The sequence below is a fragment of the Ipomoea nil genome, unplaced genomic scaffold (genome assembly GCF_001879475.1).
Source record: "Ipomoea nil cultivar Tokyo-kokei standard unplaced genomic scaffold, Asagao_1.1 scaffold1334, whole genome shotgun sequence".
NCBI classification, from domain to species: Eukaryota; Viridiplantae; Streptophyta; class Magnoliopsida; order Solanales; family Convolvulaceae; genus Ipomoea; species Ipomoea nil.
The window spans coordinates 1,275,581-1,299,887 of NW_017617762.1; the positions used below are offsets into that span (position 1 = coordinate 1,275,581).

The 24,307-nt window shown below is 36.7% G+C and overlaps 1 protein-coding gene and 1 long non-coding RNA gene across 3 annotated transcripts; both read left to right on the plus strand.

Annotated features, from left to right (window-relative positions):
- The first annotated feature begins 363 nt into the window (after positions 1 to 363).
- Positions 364 to 3,606, plus strand: LOC109185618 (TMV resistance protein N-like). Of its 2 annotated transcripts, none has more exons than XM_019335574.1 (3): positions 364 to 1,119; positions 2,011 to 3,104; positions 3,194 to 3,606. In XM_019335574.1, the coding sequence occupies exons 1-3, from the start codon at positions 587 to 589 to the stop codon at positions 3,370 to 3,372; spliced, it is 1,806 nt and encodes a 601-aa protein (XP_019191119.1). In that variant the 5' UTR covers positions 364 to 586; the 3' UTR covers positions 3,373 to 3,606. The 2 variants fall into 2 exon arrangements, with proteins under 2 accessions (XP_019191119.1, XP_019191120.1); XM_019335575.1 differs by having other exon boundaries at positions 2,011 to 3,100; positions 3,202 to 3,606.
- Positions 3,607 to 3,614: 8 nt separating this feature from the next.
- LOC109185620 lies at positions 3,615 to 13,361 on the plus strand. The gene is made up of 3 exons (XR_002054998.1): positions 3,615 to 3,883; positions 4,067 to 4,147; positions 13,023 to 13,361. It is a non-coding gene; the product is annotated as an uncharacterized LOC109185620 (long non-coding RNA).
- The last annotated feature ends 10,946 nt before the right edge of the window (positions 13,362 to 24,307 follow it).

Sequence of the window (24,307 nt, forward strand, 5' to 3'; positions counted from 1 at the left end):
TATTCGCAGTTTTAGGAGTAATTCTGGGAGTAATTCGTAAAAAAAAAAAAGGGATTTTGCAGTTCACATGTCTATGAGTAAAGAGATGCCAATATTAAAATTACTGAATTGTCTATTTATTTAACACCAAATAGACAGAATAACAAATGAAGGACTAAATTGAGCAAAAACACAAAAGTCTGGGACTAAATTGAGCGAAACACAAAAGTCTGGGACGATATTAGGTCACCAAAGTCGGGTCGTTTAGGACGAAATTGAGAAAAATCACTATAGTCGAGGACGATTTTGGGTATTAACTCTTTTTAATATTAATCATTGACTTTAATCCCTCCATGCTATTGACTTTAATCCCTCCATGCTTCTTTAACAAGCATATATTTCAGTTTTTTCTTGATCAAATTCAATCCTCGCTCTTCTTCTTTCACTAGTACTTCAATCTTTTCTACACTACTCGATCGAATTCGACCCTTAATTCTTCTGTTACGAGCACATAGTTCTGATATTTCTTTCATTTGTTGATCATAGTTTAGTTTGATTCTCCACACCTCAACCCAATCCTTATTTTACGTTTCACTTGGTGTAATAAATGGAAGCAGAAGCTAGAACCCAAGAATCCGGCATTTCATCGGTGCCCAGATTTTTTTACCATGCTTTCTTGAGTTTCAGAGGCGAAGACACTCGAAAGAACTTCACCGATCACCTTTACACTGCCCTAATCAACGCCGGAATCAGAACTTTCCGGGACGACGACGAGATAGGCCGGGGCGAGAATATCGACGCGGAGCTGCGGAGGGGGATCCGAGAATCGCGAATCTCGATTATAGTCTTCTCAAAAGACTACGCATCTTCCAGGTGGTGTCTCGACGAACTTTTGACTATTCTGGGGAGGAGGAAGAGTGAAGGGCATGCGGTTTTCCCCATTTTTTACAGCGTGGGAAGGGCGGATGTGGAGAAGCAAAGCGGGAGCTTCGCGGAGGCGTTTGAGAGGCACGCGAAGAGGGAGAAGATGGAGGTGGAAGAAGGAAGGGTGGAGTGGAAAGGAAAGGTGGAGAAGTGGAGAGAAGCTCTCAGAGAAGTTGCAGGATTGCAAGGAATGGTTTTGCAGGAAGAATGTGATGGGTAAGTTTGCTAATTTATCATCAAATTTCTTCATCTTTTTACCAAATTGTTTATCTTTACAATGTGATTCTCAGGAAAATAAGGTGTAGTATAATGTTTCCTTAAATACTCATATTAGTAGGCTCTTTGGTTCTACTGGAGAGTGAGTTCTTGTGTTAGAATATTAAGTGCCCATTAAAGATTGTTAGGATTGACTCTATGCCAAGTAATATTAGGCTTTCATCATTTATACTCATAATGTAGGTATGTTATGTACTCCCTCTTGCCCATAAATTATCCGATTGGACTAGATGAATATATTTAGAAGAGTATTGACTAAGTGCCCGCAGAGGCTTAGCTCACTGGTTTGGTAGATAGTATTTGGGAGAAGAGACCAAGATTGGAAACTCGGTAGCTGCAGTGTTGGGATTGTGCCCAAAGTGGGCCGATCCCGGCATTTGGCCCTGTCTGTTGAGCCACTGAGTTACCGTGATTTACATCCTCTGTCGGGCCAGGGTGTGGGGAGTCCTTGGAGTTGGGAATTCAATCTTTTGGGAGAAGAGTATTGAATATAATTCATTTGGAGGCATGGAGTGAATAGGTGAGGTTAACACTTAAGAAGGCTGCAAATTTATCAACTCTTAAACTTTATGTTCAATATGTTTGGCCTAAACCCCATTTAATGGGTAAACTTTAGAAGTTTATGAACTTGCAACCTTTGGTTTTGATCAATTTCCCGTGTCACCTTTAGATGTTAACGACTCCAACAGTTTGTGAGTGTGCAATAAGTTGCTTTTGATGAACTTGAACCGTTACTTTTTTCTTGTCCTGTGTTTTCCTAATGATTCAATTTTGATTGCAAACTGTATAACTAGTACCTTTTGATCTTTCTATATTTGAACTGCAATATAGGCATGAGGCAGAGTTCATCCAAAAAATCATCAGGGAGATTGTAAAGAAACTGAATCGTACAGTACTAAGCGTACCTTCATACACAGTTGGACTAGCATCTCGAGTCGGGAAAATTAACAAGTGGTTACAGGATGAGTCCAGTGATGTTGGCGTAGGTGTGATTTGCGGTTTGGGTGGAGTGGGAAAGACTACTGTTGCTAAAGTAGCTTACAACTTGAATTACGATAGATTTGAAGGTAGTTGCTTCCTGGCAAATGTTAGAGCAGCTTCAGAAATACCCAATGGTCAGGTTGGTCTACAAAAACAAATCTTTGAAAACATTTTGAAAGGAAGAGAGGAAATTATATTTAATACCGATGAAGGGATCATCAAGATCAAAGATGCTATTGGCAGTAAAAAAGTTTTTATCGTTTTTGACGATGTAGATCAGTTAGAACTCTTGGATGTGGTAATTGGAGCAAGAGATTGGTTTTCTCGAGGAAGTAAAATTATAATTACAACAAGGTGTGAGAATCTGTTAAAGGGACACGAAAGGCATTTGCAGTACAAGATTAAGGAACTGGATGATGAAGAGTCGTTAAAACTCTTCTGTAGGTATGCCTTTGGACAAGACGATCCTCTTGAACATCTAATGGAATACTCGGTAAAGGCAATTCGTCACTGTGGCGGGCTTCCTTTAGCTCTTAAAGATCTGGGTTCTTATCTTTCTGGGAGAAGCATGGATGTTTGGAGAAGTAAATTAGAGAAGTTGGAAAGAATTCTTCATCACAAGATTCAAAGAAATCTCGAGATAAGCTTAAATCCGTTAGATGATTATGACAAGAGATTGTTCGTTCTCATTGCCTGTCATTTTGTGGGGAAAGACAGGGACTTTGCAATCAACGTTTTAGAAAAATGTGATTTGCACCCAGTAGTTGGAATTCAGAACCTCATCGACATATCCCTCGTTACTGTTGATAATGATAATAAGCTAATGATGCCACAATTGATTCAAAACATGGGGAAAGAAATTCTTCGCCAAGATTCTAGGGATGATCTACACACACTGTCTAAATTATTGGATCAATTGGTTTCCTCAACAGAGAGTACCGTAAGTTTTTTTTTTTTTGAATCATTTCATTTCCTTCTCTGCATGTTAAGTTATCATGACAGTGCCCTTAGCTTGTTCTACTTGATATTTTTCTGGAACAGGGCAATGGAGTTGTGAATGAGTCTGCCTCGCATGTTAATAGCCCAAAAAGGCCATATTCTCAAGAATTTGAGGACAATTCAATTATACCACACCAAAGCAATTGGAAAAGGCGGTTTATGGGAATCTTTTCCCTGCTTCCCAGTCTTCCAAAGTTCTTCCTGCAAAAGTAAGAGATGCTCTTAAATAGTGTCAATTGTGGAGTGCTTCTGTAAGCACAAATTGATAGGAGGCAGGCTTACAGCTAATTTTCTAGAGCTGTTATTCAATTCTGCAAGGTGTGGGACTGTGGGAGAACAGAGAACAGTCCATTTTAAGTCGTAAGGAAATGAACCTTTTTAAATTAAGAGGCTAGAGGAAACCTGATGAACTAACTTCCCAACTGGTGTTAAGAAGCTATACCTGTTTGGAAAGTCCTTTTGCTGATTGAAGTAGATGGCAAATGGTTGTTGAAATCAAGAATTGAAGTGCGAATGAAGATGCGTAGCTGGAGAATTATACATGGCTAGGAAGAAGCTATTTCCAGCAGTGTCATTAAGTTGACGGCAGATAAAGACTCTGGTGGCGTGGCATGCCAACATGTCTCTGAAACAAACAAAAATTTGCTTGCCGGCAATTTATACCATACACTCCGGCGTATGACTCTACGTGCGCCCAGTTGCAATACGACGTCGCATGACACTGGTAAGTAACGTTTTTTTTTTATTGCTTCGTTTCCGCTGTTAAGTTTAAAAAAAAAAAGGAAAGTAAGCGAGGGTTTCTAAAGTGCTGGTTTCATTCGCGATTTATTGTTCTTCGATGTATATATCGAGCTGATCTTTGCGATTTGCTCTATATTTCGCAATTATTGGATTTACATGGACGAAGTGATTGCGCAACAGCAGGTGGCGGAGACAGAGGAATTCAATGATCCGGTTGGATTGGCAGATACAGAAAATGTTAATCCAGGTTTTTTATATTTGATTTCTCATATTATTTTGTATTTTTTTCGTTGTGTGATGGATATGATTGAATTTGTATAGGATACTGATTCATTGAATTATATGAGAATTGATATAGGATTAGTGTTTTTGATTGTGTTTGTATTGGATGTGAGTATGATCTGATTAGAAGGTGTTAATTTAGGGGTGTTTTATGTGCATTATATGGTTTGATTTGTGCTTATTTTTTATTATTATGCAATTGTGTAGATTTTGGGATTCAATGACATAGTAAGCTGGACTGAAAAGATATTTTATATATTTATGATTATGTATATTGTGGTATGTGTTTATGTGTATTATAGTTACGGATTATGTACATTAATCGTAGGGGTACTTAAACTGTATGTGGTTTGCAGTTGATCAAGATTTGGTAGGGATGTCAGCGTGTTCGATTGATGAAGCATATGACATGTATAATGACTATGCTTTTAGATTAGGTTTTAGTGTGAGGAGGGGTAAACAAAGATATAGTTATGTTACAAAAACAATGAAGACGAAGATGTTTCATTGTTCGAAGGCTGGATTTAAAAGGATTATAGGAAATAGATGCTATTCTAAAATTGATGGTCGTACAGGTTGCTGTGCATTTGTCCAATTTGATTTAGATGAGAATGGGATGTGGATTGCTTCGAAGCATGAGAAGTTGCGTAATCATGAATTGGTTCCACCGAGCAAGAGTTACCTTCTCAGGTCACATAGGATGGTGTCTAGGAATCATATTTCTTATCTTACTGATTTGAAGAACAATGGTGTTTCTGTTGCAAATGATATAAGATTTTTTAAAACATAATCAGGGGGATCACCACTTGTTGGTTTTACAAGTAGGGATGCATATAACTCTTTATGTACTGATGCATTGAATAAATTGGATGGGACTGACTCAAATACACTGATTGAAATATTCAAATGAAGGCAGTCAAGTGAAAATGATTTTTACTTTGATTTTGAGGTGTATTTCGAGTCAAGATTGTGTAGTTTTTTTATGGAGGAATGAACGATTGAGGAGAGATTATGAATTGTTTGGGGACTTGTTAGTTCACGATATAACATATCGTACTAACAAATATGATATGATTTGTGGACCTTTTGTTGACATGAATCACCATTGCATGAGTGTCATGTTTGGATGCGGTTTTTGATGAATGAGAATATTGAGTCATTTGTATGGTTATTTAAGTCATTTTTGAGAACTATGGATTACAAAAGTCAACAAAGTATAATGACTGATCAATGCGCTGCTATAGTTGCTGCCATTGTTCAAGTTTTCCCAAGTTAACGACATCGGCTATGTATATGACATATTGGTGAGAACTCAAAGAAGCATATTAAAGGGTTAAGAAATCAAAAAGATTTTTTTAGATATATTCAACTGTTTGCTGAAATACAGTTTATATAATTATGTACATTTTTATTTTAATAGTTTATGTGTAGTCTTTGCATTGATTATACACATTATGATTTTTATTATATTATGCACATAATTATATTGCAATATGAATAACATAAAATATGAGTCAATATGAACTTGGATTACCAAAACTGTTTTATACAGATTTTTATTAATAGTCAATCTTCAACAGAAACTTTCAAAATTCAACTAAAATACGAGTCAATATGAGCTTGGATTATCAAACGTGTTTTATACAAATTTTTGTTAATAGTTTCATTTTAATTTCTTGTAAATGTCTTTTGTTGACTGTCGGACCGTTTCTATGTATGCATTGTTTGACCACATGAGTATGTTTGGTGCATACTTGGCTCTAAGTGATGTAATGAAAGCATCCTAAAAAAAAAATAGATGTTAAAATAATAAGAAACAAGAGATAAATTGTGTAATGTAGAACAAAATTGATTATTTATGTACTTACATCTTTCTCTCCTCCCGTGGAACCAGTATTTTATTTGTCTACTTCAGTCTCTTTGTAGGTCTCCATGTAGCGCATGCAATATACACCACAATCTGTTGTGTTATGTTCATTCTGTCATGGCATTTGAATGTGCTCAACTTCAATATTTTTGACTTTCCTAGCAAGGAAGTTCTTCTTTGTTTAGAGGTGCTTGTAGAAAACTGTTTTCTGCAGAATATAGTCATTGTAGTGTTTAACTAATTTGAGTACTGTAGATATTAAATTATAGGATATAGATATTAAATATTAGTATTGGTATATCTTACCAATTTGGCTGGGCAGTTCTCATATATGTTTTATATGGTATTCCTTGGGCAACAGTTTGTTGTCAATGACTTAAAGTTTTGATTTGGGTGTTGTCAATGACCTGAAGTTTTGATTTGGGGATGTTGAAGCACATCAAGTAGTAGTGATTTTGTGGCAAGTGTGTAAAGAAAACCTGAAATGAATAATTAAAAGGGATTTAATAAATTGTTTAAATTGTGTCAAATACAGAAGTAAATCCAATAATGCTAGAATTCACATACTTGGGTATATAGATATTTTTATTTTTATTTATTTATTTATTTATTTTTACTTACAAGACTTGTATCAGTTAATATCAATAGCAGTCCCCCTAAGCTGGTAGTCAATGTTTGTACAGAAGTCACTGACATTCATATTCCTAGCTTTTATCTCAACTTTTTCAAGCGATATCTGTAAAGAAGAGGTTGTTTGTCTTATAGTGCATTGTTTAAAAAACTGTTTAGGTCAAGACGTATACTTACGTAAGCAACCTCTGAGAAGAAGATCCTCTTTGGCTGACCTACGACTCTTTTTATATCAATCATGGTCATTCTGTGTGTCCAAATTTGCAGAATATTGGTAACTACTTGCCCGTTTGCCAGTGTGGCAAAGTCCTCTCTTGTTGCAAACAGATTATGGCCAGAAAACAACATTTCACTGCAAATAAACAAAACAAATTGATATTAGGTTTAAAATCTTAAAATAATGGACAGGTATGGAAGTAAAGTTCATAATGCAAAGAGTTTTATAGTTTAATATACATAAAGTATTAATATAATACACAGAAACATACATATATGTGTTATTAAAAGAAGTGATTGAATTAATAAGATATAGAAGAAATACATACAATGAAGTGTATTCTTCATTTGGTGGCAGGAACACATAGTCAGAGATTAGTTTTTCTCTAGCTGAAACATTTTTGAGCTTCGAAATGTTGCTTGTCCAGTACGGGGATTGAAAGGTCAAAGGGTGCTTCTTGAATTTTCGTTGTGGCATTTTCCGTATATTGACATCTTCAACCTCATCTTCAAACTAAGCCATGATGCTTTGTAGAGACAGAAAAGTAATTAGTAGCATGATTTAAGTAATAGTCATATAATAGCATGATTAAACTAATTAATAAGACTCAAAATGTACATAATATTATAGTAGAATACATATAAAATATTAAAACAATATACATAACCATAAGTGGTTCATGTCTGATGAGTTATTAAACTGAACTATAAAATGGACATAATTACTGGATAAAATACACATAATAACCTAATAAAATACACATAATGATATTGTTAAGTGATAATTGAGTTTTACCTATCAAATTCAAGTTGGTCTGGAGTTTTTTGTGCTGGTGTTGGTAGTGCTCCTGGTGCTCTGTCAGCTATGTCATCAACCAACTTCTTCAAGATTGTTGCAATTGGGGTCATTGGTGTTGTATTTTCTTCTGCTGTTTGTGGTGGTGGTGTTTTGGGTGCTACTGATGGTGGTGGTGCTGCTGGTGCAAATGCTGTTTGTAGTTCTGATGTTGGTGCGTGTGGAGATGGTGCTGTTTCTGCTGGAATTGCATTTGCTGCTGCTTCTGCAGGTGTGTCTGATGTAGTAGCCTCAGGGCCGGTTGGCGTTAGCAAATGAAATGTGGGTGCAGGATGTCAGGAGTTGACATGTTCTTCAAGGTAGCCATGAATGTTGCTTCAAGATCAGCAACTGCATCCAAGAAACTCGGCTGGTTGTATATATCATCATCACGTAGTAGGCTCTCTAGTGGGGTTCAATTTGGACTTGGTGTGAGACTTGCATTGTTGGACAAGTTACTGAATACATTCTTTATAATCTCAATGATAGAGGTGTTTGCCCCAACCCCTGCCATGACCTCACTAAACTCCATAATGTTTGCGGTCATATTCTTCAAAGCTTTGGTGACATTTCAACATCTTGATCTTGTGGCTGCTGCGCAGCTTGTATGTATTCAACCTTGACTCTTACTCTCAAATCGCTTGAAGTCCATGAAGTGATTGTAATAATCATTTTTTTGAATATCTCTCCTCTAACCTGCACCTTGTCTAGGTATGATAGCTTCAAATAGAAAAAAAAAAAAAAACAAGATAAGCTCACAAAATTAATATCAGTTCAGATTAATAATGTTCAGGATGCTATAGTAGATTACACATAACTTCATAAAAAAATGTACATAATTGTAAACTATAATACGGAGTATACATAATATATATTCAGAATACACATAAAGTTGTAGGACAACATCCAAAATTTGTACCATTAGGAAAGTAAGGTTGCATCACGTTTCATTTTTCATGCTGAAGTGGTGTCAACAAGAGATCTGATTGTGTAAGCACACCAGCCCAAGTCTTTGATTTTGCTGACATCTTGTAGCGAATAGAGGATCCTGTAGCTGCAAAACATATTCTTGAAACCTTTGATCAGTGTGGAAATAGTGAAGATTACAAAGTCACGCTTGAACATGTTCCCATGGTCACGCCTCTCAATGATCCCATTCAGCATCTGGCTCGTCATTGGTGTGCTTGTCTTTATACCCCACCGTTGTCTCCAAAGGGCAACAAAGTGTTTGAACTGTGGATTTTTGTTCGTTGCATCACCCTCTATAATAGTGTGATGGCTTTTGGGGATACCAAGGGTTGAATGTACATCTTCATCTCGTAGGATTTGGATCCTTCCTAAGTGCAACGCTTTCTTCCTATGATGGCGAACTTCTAAGATACCTTATTGAAAAGTTTGATGTTGGTAGATGCTCGATCCATATAGAATGATGGCAAACTTCTAAGATACCTTCTTGAAAGGTTTGATGTTGGTAGATGCTCGATCCATATAGAAGAGGAAGAGCTCATTCTAGGAGATGATGATGTACATTCAGCCCTTGGTATTCTCAAAGGCCATCACATTGTTATAGAGGGTGATGCAATGAACAAAAAACCCACAGTTCAAACACTTGGTTGCCCTTTGGAGACAACGGTGGGGTATAAAGACAGGCACACCAACAACGAGCCATATGCTGAATGGGATCATTGAGAAGCGTGACTATGGGGACATGTTCAAGCGTGACTTTGTAATCTTCACTGTTTCCACACTGATCAAAGGTTTCAAGAATATGTTTTGCAACTACAGGATCCTCTATTCGTTGCAAGATGTTAGCAAAATCAAAGACTTGAACTGGTGTGCTTACACAATCAGATCTCTTGTTGACACCACTTCAGCATGGAAAACCAAACGTGATGCAACCTTCACTAGGCTTGCCACTTTCCTATGGTATGAATTTTGGATGTTGTTCTACAACTTTATGTGTATTCTGAATATATATTATCTATATTATAGTTTATAATTATGTACATTTTTTATGAAGTTATGTGTAATTTACTATAGCATTTTGAAAATTAATTTGAACTGATATTAATTTTATGTGGTTTATCTTTTTTTATTTTTTTTTATTTGAAGCTATCATACCTAGACAAGGTGCAGGTTAGAGGAGAGATAGTCAGAAAAATTATTCTTACAATCACTTCATGGACTTCAAGCGATTTGAGAGCAAGAGTCAAGGTTGATAAAAAGATAGGAGGATTTTGAAAGGGGAAGATTGTTGAATACATGCCAGTTGCACAACAGCCACCACCTCAGGAGTAGCCACAAGATCAAGATGTTGAAAAGGTCACCGAAGCCTTGGAGAATATAACCACAAGCATTATGGAGTTCGGTGAGGCCATGGCAGGGGTTGGGGCAAACACCTCTGTCATTCAGATTATAAAGAATGTATTCAGCAACTTGTCCAACAATGTAAGCCTCACACCAAGCCCGAATCCAACCCCACCAGAGAGCCTACTACGTGATGATGATATATACAACCAGCCGAGTTTTTTGGATGCAGTTGCTGATCTTGAAGCAGCATTCATGGCTACCTTGAAGAACATGTCAACTCCTGACATCCTGCACCCACATTTCATTTGCTAACACCGACCGGCCCTGAGGTTACTACATCAGACAAACCTGCAGAAGGAGCAGCAAATGCAATTCCAGCAAAAAACAGCACAACCTCCACACGCACCAACATCAGAACCACAAGCAGCATTTGCACCACGCAGCACCCCAAACACCACCACCACAAACAGCAGAAGAAAATACAACACCTATGACCCCAATTGCAACAATCTTGGAGAAGTTGGTTGCTGATGGAGCACTACCAACACCAGCACAAGAAACTCCAGACCAACTTGAATTTCATAGATAAAACTCAATTATCACTTAACAGTATCATTATGTGTAGTTTATTAGGTTATTATGCGTATTTTATCCAGTAATTATGTACATTTTGTAGTTCAGTTTAATAACTCATCAGACATGAGCCACTTATGGTTATGTATATTGTTTTAATATTTTATGTGTATTCTGCTATAATATTATGTACATTTTGAGTCTTATTAATTAGTTTAATCATGCTATTATATGACTATTACTTAAATCATGCTACTAATTACTTTTATGTCTCTACAAAGTATCATGGCTGAGTTTGAAGATGAGGTTGAAGATGTCAATATCCGGAAAGGGTCACAACGAAAGTTCAAGAAGCACCCTTTGACCTTTCGATCCCCGTACTGGACAAGCAACATTTCGAAGCTCAAAAATGTTTCAGCCAGGGAAAAACTAATCTCTGACTATGCGTTCTTGCCACCAAATGAAGAATACCCTTCATTGTATGTATTTCTTCTACATCTTATTAGTTCAATCACTTCTTTTAATAACACATATACGTATGTTTATTTGTATTATATTATTACTTTATGTATATTAAACTATAGAAATTCTTTACATTATGAACTTTACTTCCATACATGTGCATTATTTTATGATTTTTAAACCTAATATCAATTTGTTTTGTAGTGAAATGTTGTTTTCTGGCCATGATCTGTTTGCAACAAGAGTGGACTTTGCGACACTGGCAAACTGGCAAGTAGCTACCAATATTCTGCAGAGTTGGGCACACAGAATGACCATGATTGATATGAAAAGAGTCGTAGGTCATCCAAAGAGGATCTTCTTCTCAGAGGCTGCTTACGTAAGTATATGTCTTGACCTAAATATTTTTTTAAACAATGCACTATAAGACAAACAACTTCTTCTTTACAGATGTCCCTTGAAAAAGTTGAGATAAAAGCTAGGAATATGAATGTCAGTGACTTCTGTACAACATTGACTACCAGCTGAGGGGAATTGCTATAGATATAACTGATGCAAGTCTTGTAAGTTAAAAAATAATAATTTATATACCTAAGTATGTGAATTCTAGCATTATTGGATTTACTTTTGTATTTGACACAATTTGTTAAATCCATTTTAATTATTCATTTTAGGTTTTCTTTACACTCTTGCCACAAAATCACTACTACTTGATGTGTTTCAACATCTCCAAATCAAAACTTCAGGTCATTGACAAACTGTTGCCCCAAGAAATACCATATAAAACAAATATGAGAACTGCCCAGCCAAATTGGTAAGATATACTAATACTAATATTTAATATTTATATCCTATAATTTAATATCTACCATACTCAAATTAGTTAAACACTACAATGACTATATTCTGCAGAAACCAGCTTTCTACAAGCACCTTCAAACAAAGAAGAACTTCCTTGCTAGGAAAGTCAAGAATATTGAAGTGGAGTACATTCAAATGTCATGACAGAATGAACACAACACAACAGATTGTGGCATATATTGCATGCGCCACATGGAGACCTACAAAGGGACTGAAGTAGACAAATGGAACACTGGTTTCACGGGAGGAGAGAAAGGTGTAAGTACATAAATAATCAACTTTGTTCTACATAGCAGCTCATTGATCCATCATTATACTTTGTTGACTTTTGTAATCCATAGATCTAAAAAATTACTAAAACAACCATACAAATGACTCAATCTTCTCATTCATCAAAAAACCGCATCCAAACATGACATTCATGCAATGGTGATTCATGCTAACAAAAGGTCCACAAATCATATCATATTTGTTAGTACGATATGTTATATCATGAACTATCAAGTCCTCAAACAATTCATAATCTCTCCTCATTCGTCCATCCCTCCAAAAAAAATTACACAATCTTGACTCGAAATCCACATCAAAATCAAAGTAAAAATCCTTTTTACTTGATTGACTTCGTTTGAATATTTCAATCAGTGTGTTTGAGTCAGTCCCATCCAAATTGTTCAATGCATCAGTACATAAAGAGTTATATGTATCCCTACTCGTAAAACCAATTAAGTGGTGATCCTCCGATTGTGTTTTAAGGAATCTTACACAATCTGCAACATAAACACCACTATTCTTGATAAGTACGATTTATATATTTAATTTAGATTAGTTATTATAATAAATTAGTTTTATTTATTTAGTATTATATTTATTTTGAACTTAATTTTATGTTTTGCACTTATATAATAATTATATAAATGATTAGACTTAATGGACAAATTAATAGAAATTGGGTTTAGTTGATGATTTGGATTAATTTCCTTTTAATTGTTTTAACTAGTTAGTCCATGTAAAGTGTTTTAATTGTTTTATCAGCAGCCCAAAGGCCCAAGTCTCATTTAATTTATTGCTTCTCTTTTGTTTCGTTAGTTATGTACGTAGACCGTAGCAGCAGAATGAAGTCAAGATGACGACTCCATCGACGACTGAAGGGACGAGCGACTTCTTCGAACTTCTTCTACGAACGAGCTGGACGAAATCAATTGAAGCCAAGAGTAATTGGAGCCTAGTTTGTTAAATTTCTCTGGTTAGAAAAATAAATATTATTTATTTTCTAGATTTTATGTGGTTTAAGATATGAATTTAATTTGTGAATGTTAGGAAAATTAGGGTTATTTTGAGTTGATTAGGGAGCTAGAACTAGTATAAATAGGCTGAATTTTCAGTAGAAGTCAGTCAGTCAGTTCAGAGAACAATTTTATTTTCTGTAAACATTTAATTATTATGTTCTGCTAAGTTTATTTTCCAACTCAAGAATAATTGAAGTTTTGGTTCTTTTAGGATTGTGAGACTTAATTTGGTTTTCTTTTATGTTATATTATTTATATATTCTCTATTATCTTGATATATTACTTCTTTGATTAATTATGCAAAAATGATCCTTTGTTCAATTTTCATTTCAGTAAATTGCCATTTAAAATTCTTGAATCCGTAATTGTTCAAGTATTCTAAACCTTAGTGGTAAAATAACATAGTTGATTATAAATTAGATTTTCAATCTTATGTTATGGAGATATATAATCTAGTTTAAATGGACCGAGCTTGCGAGTCTGTTGGCTAGAATTGGTAGTTTTTTTAATTTTTAATGCTGGTAGTTAATTAAATCCTAAGAGCTTGTTTAAGGTTGTTAATTATCTAGGGAAGTAATTGAAGAGCCTGTTTTGATTACCGATAAAGTAAGGAGAGATAGGAGCTTGTTAATAACCATAACCAGTTTGGTGTAGGATAAAAGGATTTACACTTTATTTCAATGATCACTTCTTTGGATCAATTCTGATATTATGTCTTGGGTTGGATACTAGTTTTATATTGATTCATTTTATTTGATACTTAATATTCTTCGCTATTTTATTATTGCATTTTGAACTTGAATTATCATTCAATTCTTAATTCTTAATTTAATCTTGGCTTAAAATTAATTAAACCAATCTCTAGGGATACGACCTTACTCATTGCTGTTGCAATTTTATTAGAGTAAGTAAATTATTATTTGTTGGATTCGACACCCCACCAGTTCTTCAAATTAGTGAGTTAAAAAATATGATTCCTAGACACCATCCTATGTGACCTTAGAAGGTAACTCTTGCTCGGTGGAACCAATTCATGATTACGCAACTTCTCATGCTTCGAAGCAATTCACATCCCATTCTCATCTAAATCAAATTGGACAAATGCACAGCAACCTGTATGACCATCAATTTTAGAATAGCACCATTTCTTATAATCTTTTTAAATCCAGCCTTCGAACAATGAAACATCTTCGTCTTCATTGTTTTTGTAACAGAACTATATCTTTGCTTACCCCTCCTCACACTAAAACCTAATCTAAAAGCATAGTCATTATACATGCCATATGCTTCATCAACCAAACACGTTGACTTCCCTACCAAATCCTGATCAGTTGCAAACCACATAGCTTAAGTACCTCTACGATTAATGTACATAATCCGTAACTATAATACACATAAACACATACCACAATATACATAATCATAAATATATAAAATATCTTTTCAGTCCAGCTTACTATGTCATTGAATCCCAAAATCTACACAATTACATAAAAAATACGTACAAATCAAACAATATAATGCACATAAAACTCCCCTAAATTAACACCTTCTAATAAGATCATACTCACATCCAATACAAACACAATCAAAAACACCAATCATATACCAATTTTCATATAATTCAATGAATCACTATCCCATACGAATTTAATCATATCCATCACACAACGAAAAAATACAAAATCATATGAGAAATCAAATATAAAAAATTGGATTAACATTCTCTTTATCTATCAATCCAACCGGATCATTGAATTCCTCTGTCTCCGCCACTTGATGCTGCGCAATCGCTTCGTCCATGTCTTAAATCCAATAATTGCGAAATATAAAGCAAATCGCAAAGATAAGCTCGATATATACATCGAAGAACAATAAATCGTGAATGAAAGCAGCACTTTAGAAACCCTCGCTTACTTTCCTTTTTTTTTTTTTTTTAAACTTAACAGCGGAAACGGAGCAATAAAAAAAAACCGTTACTTACCAGTGTCATGCGACGTCGTATTGCAGCTGGGCACACAGAGTCATACGCCAGGGTGTATGGTATAAATTGCCGAGGATTGTTAGGACTTTGTGTAACACCCCACTTTTTCTAACTCTTAATTACAATTTTAAACCACAATTAACATAAACTAAGCAACGGATAAACAACTAAATAAGATAACTAGTGGGAATGTCACTGCCGCAACCACCATTCTGTGGTGATTGCACAGGCTAAGGGTAGAACTATAAACAAAGATTAAATAACTAGCATCCATAAAACTAACTGAAAGTCATAAGGGGAAAAAGACACCCCGAAGTCTACATCATCAAACGTCACCCACAATATAAGTCTAAATTCCGATAATTAACATCATGATCAAAACATTAAGAGTGTAGACTTCTATAACTACTAGTCTAGTCTAACTCGTTCACTTCTCAACGCTGGGCTCACCTAAAAGGGGTTTTACAAACAACACATAGACAAATATGAAAACACCCGTTAGCACGAAGCTAAGTATAACCACACTCAACCCTGTAAAGTACTATAGAGTATACTTTGGAAAAACATTTGTTCACAAACTCTAATCAAGCAATCTCAACACTTAGACAACTTTAAGATACATCACAGACTTTCTATATGCTTGCAACCTATAATATCAACATGCATGCTTTAATACAAATGACTTAACAACATAAAGATTCCAACACATATATATCACAACGAACTCATAGTAACAATCTCATGCTTACAAGCAAATTTATACTATTAAACCATACGAAAAGTATCGTCATGCTTTCAAGTTCTCATCATGCAACTGGATATACAAGACTTCAAAATGTAACAAAATAATCATGCTCGATATACAAACTTGAATCATCATTCTCATTATGCAATCTCATGCAATATTCTACTCAAATGCAATCTTGTGCAATACTATACTTATATGCAATCTCGTGCAATACTATAAATATACTCACACACTCATTTGTAAAATATAATACTTTCTGTGGAGGTCTCATTGAGTCATAAATGACTTGCTTTCTTTCTCTTGAGTCTCTTGACTCGATATCTTTCTTGCTCAAATTTTGTCATACTTCTCATTTCTCTTCTTGTGCGAGGCAGGTACTCCGTCGCAGCGAAGCCCTAGCGTACGGTGCAATCTCGTGCATCCGCCACATCCGTAACTATGAAACCTCTTACTCGTGGGGAGGTAGGTCTTCACGAATCGTGAATGGACCTAACCGGCTCGGCAATCTAGCTGGCCACATACTCAACTCGCCCACAGAACCACTATCTGGGTTCTTTATCTTTCTTTCTTGCTTTCTCTGTGCAATCAGGTATCGTACTTTTAGTGTGCCGTAACCAGGATTCCAAGCCCGACAGGAAGTCTCCAACCTCGTAACGTGAGAATACGCCTCGTTACATATACTAGGACCGCAATGTCCATAATAATCATCCGAGAGGACATAGTCCAAACGGGATCCTCCAAAACCTCACCGATATAGATAATATATAAATACGCTCATGCATCAATCTCATGCATGCAACATCTCAACAACTTCTCAATGCATCAAGACAATGATATACCACATGCTCATGAATTTTTGAAAATAATACTTAGGCTCACGTTGGTCACTTATGCACTTTGAAAACATGATATACTCAAAATGCAAAATACTATAAAACATGCTTCAACTCCATATATATATATATCACAAAGCTCTCTCTAGAACACAATATCATGTTCGGTTTGCAATATATCAAACTCTATATATTTCTACCATCAAAATAGACTTCAAATTTCATTGAAACATATAACACATTCTACTCATGCTTTTCTAATAATTCTTAATCACTTAATGATCATGCTTCTCTATTTATCACTCAAATAGCATCAAAAGATCAAATAGGCAATATGATGAAGGAACCATCTCCAAGAAGACAGCAGTACGTCTAGTAGCTAGTATAACTAGAAGGGCATTGTTGCCATTTTCCCATAACCCCATAACCGCATCTTTCTTCTCTGTTTTGCTTCCAGTATAAGAGTTTGTTATTTTCCTTCTTCTATCAAGTTTTTATGTTTTGTTATCCATTCATTCTGTACGCACTGTGTTCATCAATGAAGTCTTCCATTCATCCTTTCACTTTCAACATGTAACCACTTTCAACATGGTATCAGAGCGGCGATCCTACGCCGCCGCCGCCGTCTCTACTGTCGCCGGCGTGAATCAGAAGACGCAAGCTACCACTCCGGTCACACAATCTCCATTCATGTGATTCCTTTCTCGTGTTGTTCCAAAGTCGGTTCCGCAGAGGAACTCGATCAACCGTGCTCTTCTTCTTCAATCCCGGCAGCGGAGAAGATTAATGCTACGCAGAGTAGAAACAACAAAGCCGATGCTCGATCACCAATTCGATCGGCATCCGCAACGATTCCAGAGAGGAATTTGATTTCGGAGCAGACTTCCGTAGCCGATCCGCAGCGGAAGGCGATCCGAGTCTATCCATCGTCGATCTCCATAGCCCTTCCGCAGCGGAAGGAAGGAGCTCTGTTGATTCCGAGTCGATCTCCAGTTCAGGCGACCTCCACAACCGTTCCGTAGGGGAAGGAAGGAGCTCCGTTGATTCCGAGTCGATCTCCAGTTCAGGCGACCTCCACAACCGTTCCGTAGGGGAAGGAAGGAGCTCGTCCGATCGCTCGATCTCCAATTATGGCGAAATCCATGGCTGTTCCGCATCGGAACCTGTTCACGCAGAGAAAATATAATCCAGAAGATGTGGAAAATCCACACCGTATCTCAGGTCTAGTGAGTGAGATTCTCTCCGTAGGAAGGCGAGAGTTTCAATTCCCGTCAATAATTGAAGGATTTTATTCTGGTTTGAGTAAATACTGGTGTCAAAGGTATGAAGGCATTCAAATGGATGAAGAAGGATGGTTCTCTGTTACTCCTGAGTCCATAGCGAAGCATCATGCACATCGTTGTGCAAATGGTACTTTAGTTGATTTCTTCACTGGAGTTGGTGGAAATGCAGTCCAATTTTCACAAAGGTGTAGACATGTAATTGCCATCGATATTGATCCGAAGAAAATTGACTATGCACAACATAATGCAGCCATCTATGGAGTTAGTGACCATATAGATTTCATTCGAGGAGATGCCACGCCGGTGAGGGTGGATATGTCTGCAGCGACGAAGCTGCTGCTAACAACGTCTACAAAAAGTTTGTCAGTTTCGTTTCAGAGAGAATCCTTCTCGCTGCCAGTTAGTAATACTAAGCCTGTGAATAATCTGAGCAGTGTGAGGAGAGGCACACCAGAAAGGAGGCTACTGGTACAGTCTTCTCCTGCTAAGGATCGAATTGGTAATGTCAAGCCTAGTGATCAGCAGTGGTGGCCTGGAAGGTTAAAGCCAAGTTCAACCTTTTTAACTCGAAGCTTGGATTTAGGTAATGATCGAGCCAAATTTAGATCCAGAGGTGGAGTTCCACTATTTCATGAGAGTAATCAAGTTAAAATTCAGGCCAAATCGAAAGTTGAAATTCTCAATGTTAAGCCACAGAGGAAGGTTAATTCAAGTTTGGTCTGTGGAATACCTATGTGTGTGGACCCTGAAGCTTCAGATAGTGAAAGTATTTCTTCAGGGAGTGCTTCAAGTGGGCATCTTCTCTTCAACATTGCCACGGGAATTGCTCCTAAAGTTCTTCTTCGTTTGGCGTTGCTGTAAGGGAAAGCCATGTTGATACCTTTCGGTTGCTTGTACTCTATGGAGCCAATGTCATCAATGTCATACTAAGCTGGGCCTTCAAGATCTTCATGCTCCAGCTTCAGGGGGGGGGGGGGGGGGGGGGGGGGGGGATGAAGGAACCATCTCCAAGAAGACAGCAGTACGTCTAGTAGCTAGTATAACTAGAAGGGCATTGTTGCCATTTTCCCATAACCCCATAACCGCATCTTTCTTCTCTGTTTTGCTTCCAGTATAAGAGTTTGTTATTTTCCTTCTTCTATCAAGTTTTTATGTTTTGTTATCCATTCATTCTGTACGCACTGTGTTCATCAATGAAGTCTTCCATTCATCCTTTCACTTTCAACATGTAACCACTTTCAACACAATATAAATATGATGCAACTCACTTGCACATTACTGTAAACAATTTCAATACAATTTCTATCATAACATGCTCATCTCTAAACCAAATTCAACAAAATCAAAGCCAAAACGTGCGTCGAGACGGTCCCGAGGTACCGAGCCACAAGGGCTCGTGACACCTGGTCCGAAACGACATGTAGCTGAGCCACAAGGGCCCGGCCACTACACGGGTAACCACAAACGAAGCACTCGAGCACAAAATACTCACGCATTTCTACATATTTCTATCTTCATAACAATGACTTCACAAAGTCAAAAAGAGATTGTGAATCCATGGGGTTATACCTTTAACCGAGCTCCACAGCTAAGCACTTGATCTTGAACTCACCCTCGAGCTAGCCACTTTAACGAGGAAACTGTAAACCAACCGACTCTCTTCGTTACTCAAACTATTATTAAAACAATAATAGTATTAAACTACAACTTATTATCTTTATTCCAATACTTCTTTCCTTCCTTCACTACTTCACTTAATCCCGACTCACCCCTCATTCCATTATTGTCCAAACATTTTAATAGTCAATATCTTGTCATCTTCATCAATCTTAGTCATTACCAAATCATGATCAACCACAACCATTTCCAAACATCATTAAACCATTTGATTTCGTAATCACCACCATAATATAAACTTGTCATTTAATAGCTCATTTATACTTCATTTATCCTTCCAAAATCGTAATATATAAATATTCAAAACTAAAAAAGTGTTATTACTTAGAGTTGAACCCAAGACCTTCTCCATACCAAATCAATGCTTTAACCACTACAACACTTTAATCATCGTTAACCTTTATGATTATAGACCATAATTATTTTACTCTATTATGGTCTCAATCCTCTCAAAATACTAAAACTGAAATATTAATAGCTAAATTCGAACCATAGATTTTCTTCATACTCAACTAATACTTTAACCATTTCACCACACTAACTATTAATGACTATTTTGGCAACTAATCTTTATTAAAATTATTAAATCCTTTAACTAATCTTCCTCATCAACAATAGCAGTCCATCATTATGAAGCTTAATCATCCCCCACAAACATTAACTACAACATTACTGTGTTAACAATCTTAAATATACCATAATCCATTGCATTCTTCTTCACTACGTCTGCCGGTCAGTCGTGCTTGCCAGAGGAGAATGAACAACCACCGCCGGTCACTCCATCTTTACTGCTGCACCTAGGGCTGTGCAAAACCGAACATATCCGACTAATCCGCCCGACCCGAGATCCGAACCAAATCACTCGAACCTGAGCCGAATCCGACATCACATATCCGATCCGCTAAGTAAAACGATGCCGAATATCCGACCCGCCCGAACTATCCGAAGTTTCCTAGGGTTTGCTAAGGTATGCTATGGTACGACGTCATATAAGCCTATTATATATGTATGCCTTAGCTTGTTGCGCAGTCGTTCACTCCACTCTCTGAGACCCTAATTCACTCAATCTCTCATTCTCTCTGACTTCTCTCTACTCCGATTCTCTCTGTGAGACTGTGACTCATACTCAGATACTCTCAATCTCTCATAGTCTCAGTCTCTCAGAGTCCTCTCTTATTCTCTAATCTCTATAGTCCGAGTATCCGAGACTTTCACTCTCTCAGAGACAGTGACTCACTTACTTGTTGAGTCGTTGAGACCTGTGGGCTGTCCGGCTGTGTCTGATTCTTCGGTGGCCGTTGGAGGCTTAGAGTGGTGGAAACCCTTCTCTCTGGTGATTACTGGTTAGAGACCCTTGTTCTCCGGGGAGTATTTGGAGAAAACAAGTAAATCGCTAACCCTAGTTTTATATTTATGATTATTCACTGCAGGTTGAAATATTTGTGTTATATGATGATATATTTTGGTGGGATCCGTTCTAATCTCAAGCCCTAGTTTTATATTTGTGATTTATGTGTTATAATGTGATCTATTTTGGTGAAAGCTGTTTTAAACCCAAATCCTAGTTCTATATTTGTGATTTATGTGTTATATTCTGATGTATTTTGGTGGAAGCTGTTTTAAACCCAAACTCTAGTTTTATATTTATGATTTATGTGTTATATTATGATATATTATGGTTGAATCTGTTTTAATCGCATAGGGGTATGCAAATTCCACCCAACCTGCTATATATGTTATGATATGTTGATATATTCTGATTATCTGCTAGTCTGTGATAATGGTGGAACTGTGGAAGCAGTGTGATTTTGTGATGTCCTTGTAAAAGTTAAAGGCTTAACTGTGAAATTATCAAGGTTGAAACTTGAAATTTCCATTTATTGGTGGAAGCCCTTAACTAAAATCTAGATAATGATGAACTGGATAGGTGTTCCTGAATCTGGATTTCTTTGTAATGTAAAAATATGATATGTTTATCAGTTTATGGATGTATGACCCTTAAATGTTCTTAACTGTTTGTACAAATGTAAATATGAAGTCTTGATAGATGATGACACAAACAAGTTTCTGAATATGAATTTCTTTCAATTGTTTGTATGCTTGATCTGTTAATCTGTTATTCTGTTTGAGAAACAATTGTTTGAAATCTAAATGTTGTTGATGCCCATCTTTTTAGATGGAGAGCATCAGTCAACCTAGTTCTGGACCACAACCTTCAACTTAGGAGGGACAACCCCAAGGCACTGAGATACCTCAGCAGCCTCAGGTGACTCCTGTTGTTCCACAGAAAAAAGAGAAAAGAGGTTGAGTCCAGATCCAGTGTGTGGGAGCACTTTGTAAAGATATATGATAAAGAGAACAATCTGATTGAGGGGAGGTGCCTATATTGTTCTAAGGTATATTTTTGTCAGCCAAAAAAAACATGGCACTTCCTCTTTAAGAAATCATATGGTGGTTTGTCTTAAAAATCCTCACTCGAAGGATACAAGGCAATCACTTCCGACTTTCAATGCTATCTCATCATCTGCACCAGAGGGTCCTGAAGGGGTAATGGGGGAATTAGGCACATGGGTGTTTAATCAGGAAGCCATTAGAAGGGCTTTGTGTGAGATGATTATAATAGATGAGTTGCCCTTTAGGTTTGTTGATGGGATAGAGTTTAGGAGATTTATTCTAGTTGCCTGCCCTAGGTTCCAAATCCCTTCTAGGTGGACAGTTTCAAGGGATATTTTCCAAAGATACCTAGATGAGAGATCAGTCCTTAAACAAATTTTTAAGGGTTGCTCCCAAAGAGTCAGCTTAACCACTGACACATGGACCTCTGTACAGAGGATAAACTACATGTGTATTACTTCACATTTCATTGATGATCAGTGGAAGCTCAACAAAAAAATCATAGCCTTTGTCCCCGTTTCATCTCATAGGGGAGAGTATATAGCCAAGGCCTTGGAGACTTGTCTGGTTGAGTGGGGTATTAAGAATGTCTTTACTGTCACAGTTGACAATGCCTCTTCCAATGATACTGCCATGGGGTTTTTTAAGAGTAAGTTGATGTCTTGTGGTACCACTTCTGTAAGGTCTAAGTACATACACATGATGTGTATAGCACACATTCTGAATCTAGTGGTGCAAGATGGGTTGAAGTTTGTTGATAGTTCAGTTAAGAGGGTTAGGGAAGCAGTAAGATGGATTAGGAACTCCCCTGCAAGGCTAAAAAAGTTTAGAGTACTTGTTGAACTTATTGGGGTAGAAGCCAAATCAGCTTTGCATCTGGATGTTCCTACAAGATGGAATAACAGATATATGATGCTGAATACTGCAATCCAGTACCACGCAGTCTTTGATGCCTATTTTGGAATGATTCATCTTTTTCTGCTGACCTTGGTACCTCTGTGCCAACTTTTATGGATTGGTTTGGTGTGAAAAGCTTGGTAACTCTGCTGAAAACTTTCTATAACATGACTGTGAGAATTTCTGGTTCTCTTTATGTGACATCTAACACTTTCTTTAGTGAGATCTCTGATCTTAGTTGCATGTTAGATGACATGACTGGTGGATCTACAAATGAGAAGGTAAATTCCAATCTTTTAAGTTTCACCTCTTTATGTGACATCTAACACTTTCTTTGCTTTGTTACCGGAAATGGGCACCCAAATGAAAAATAAGTTTCTGAAATATTGGGGGGACCTTGAAAAAATAAACTGTGTGATCTTCTTTGGCACTATTCTGGACCCTAGAGATAAAGTTGAGTACATGCCTGCCCAGTTAAATCAACTTTATGGGGATGATAAAGGCAAAGCCTGTTTTGAGAAGATCCAATCTGCACTTCTTGAACTGTACAATGATTATGCAGCCACTTACTCTGTAGATGTAAACACTGAACCAGCTGTTGTTGCCCAACCTTCTCAACCAGCAGTGACTGTGCAGCCTAGTGCTACAACTGTTGGTAGGCCACAGGGTAAGTTGAAAAGTCAATTGAAAAGGCAAATGATGGAGAGTGGTGGAAGCCTTAAACAGACTGACCTGCAAATATATTTGAGTGAGGTTATTGTGGAAGATAAGGTTGATTTTGATATTCTAAAATGGTGGAAGGTAAACTCTGATAGACTGTCCATTCTCTCTAAAATGGCAAGGGATATTCTTGCAGTTCCAATATCCATCGTGGCTTCTGAAAATGCTTTTTCAACAAGTGGTAGAGTGTTGGATCCATTTAGGAGTTCCTTAACTCCAAAGATTGTGGAAGCTTTAATTTGTACACAGGATTGGTTGAGATTACCAAATCAACCAATACAAATTGAAGAAAATATTGATGATTGTGAAAGACTTGAAAAAGGTAATTAAGTACTTAAATACTTTCATAAGTTTCATTATTTAAAATTTTATTGATGATACTTAATATGTGTTTTTTACTTGCAGAGTTGCCTACTGGAGTTAGGAGTGCTGGAACTTCCCTACCAACCATTGCAGTAATGTTCATTCATTCTGCTCTCAGTTTTACATTTAGCTGTTATTATGTTCTCTTAGATGATTAGATTATCATTCTGTTATGACTTATGAGTT

Bases quoted from the DNA above. Each gene is read 5' to 3' on its own strand.
- LOC109185618 (XM_019335574.1), top strand. From the start codon at position 587: ATGGAAGCAGAAGCTAGAACCCAAGAATCCGGCATTTCATCGGTGCCC. The intron at 1,120-2,010 runs GTAAGTTTGCTA...ACTGCAATATAG, and splicing joins TTGCAGGAAGAATGTGATGG to GCATGAGGCAGAGTTCATCC. The intron at 3,105-3,193 runs GTTTTTTTTTTT...TTGATATTTTTC, and splicing joins CTCAACAGAGAGTACCGTAA to TGGAACAGGGCAATGGAGTT.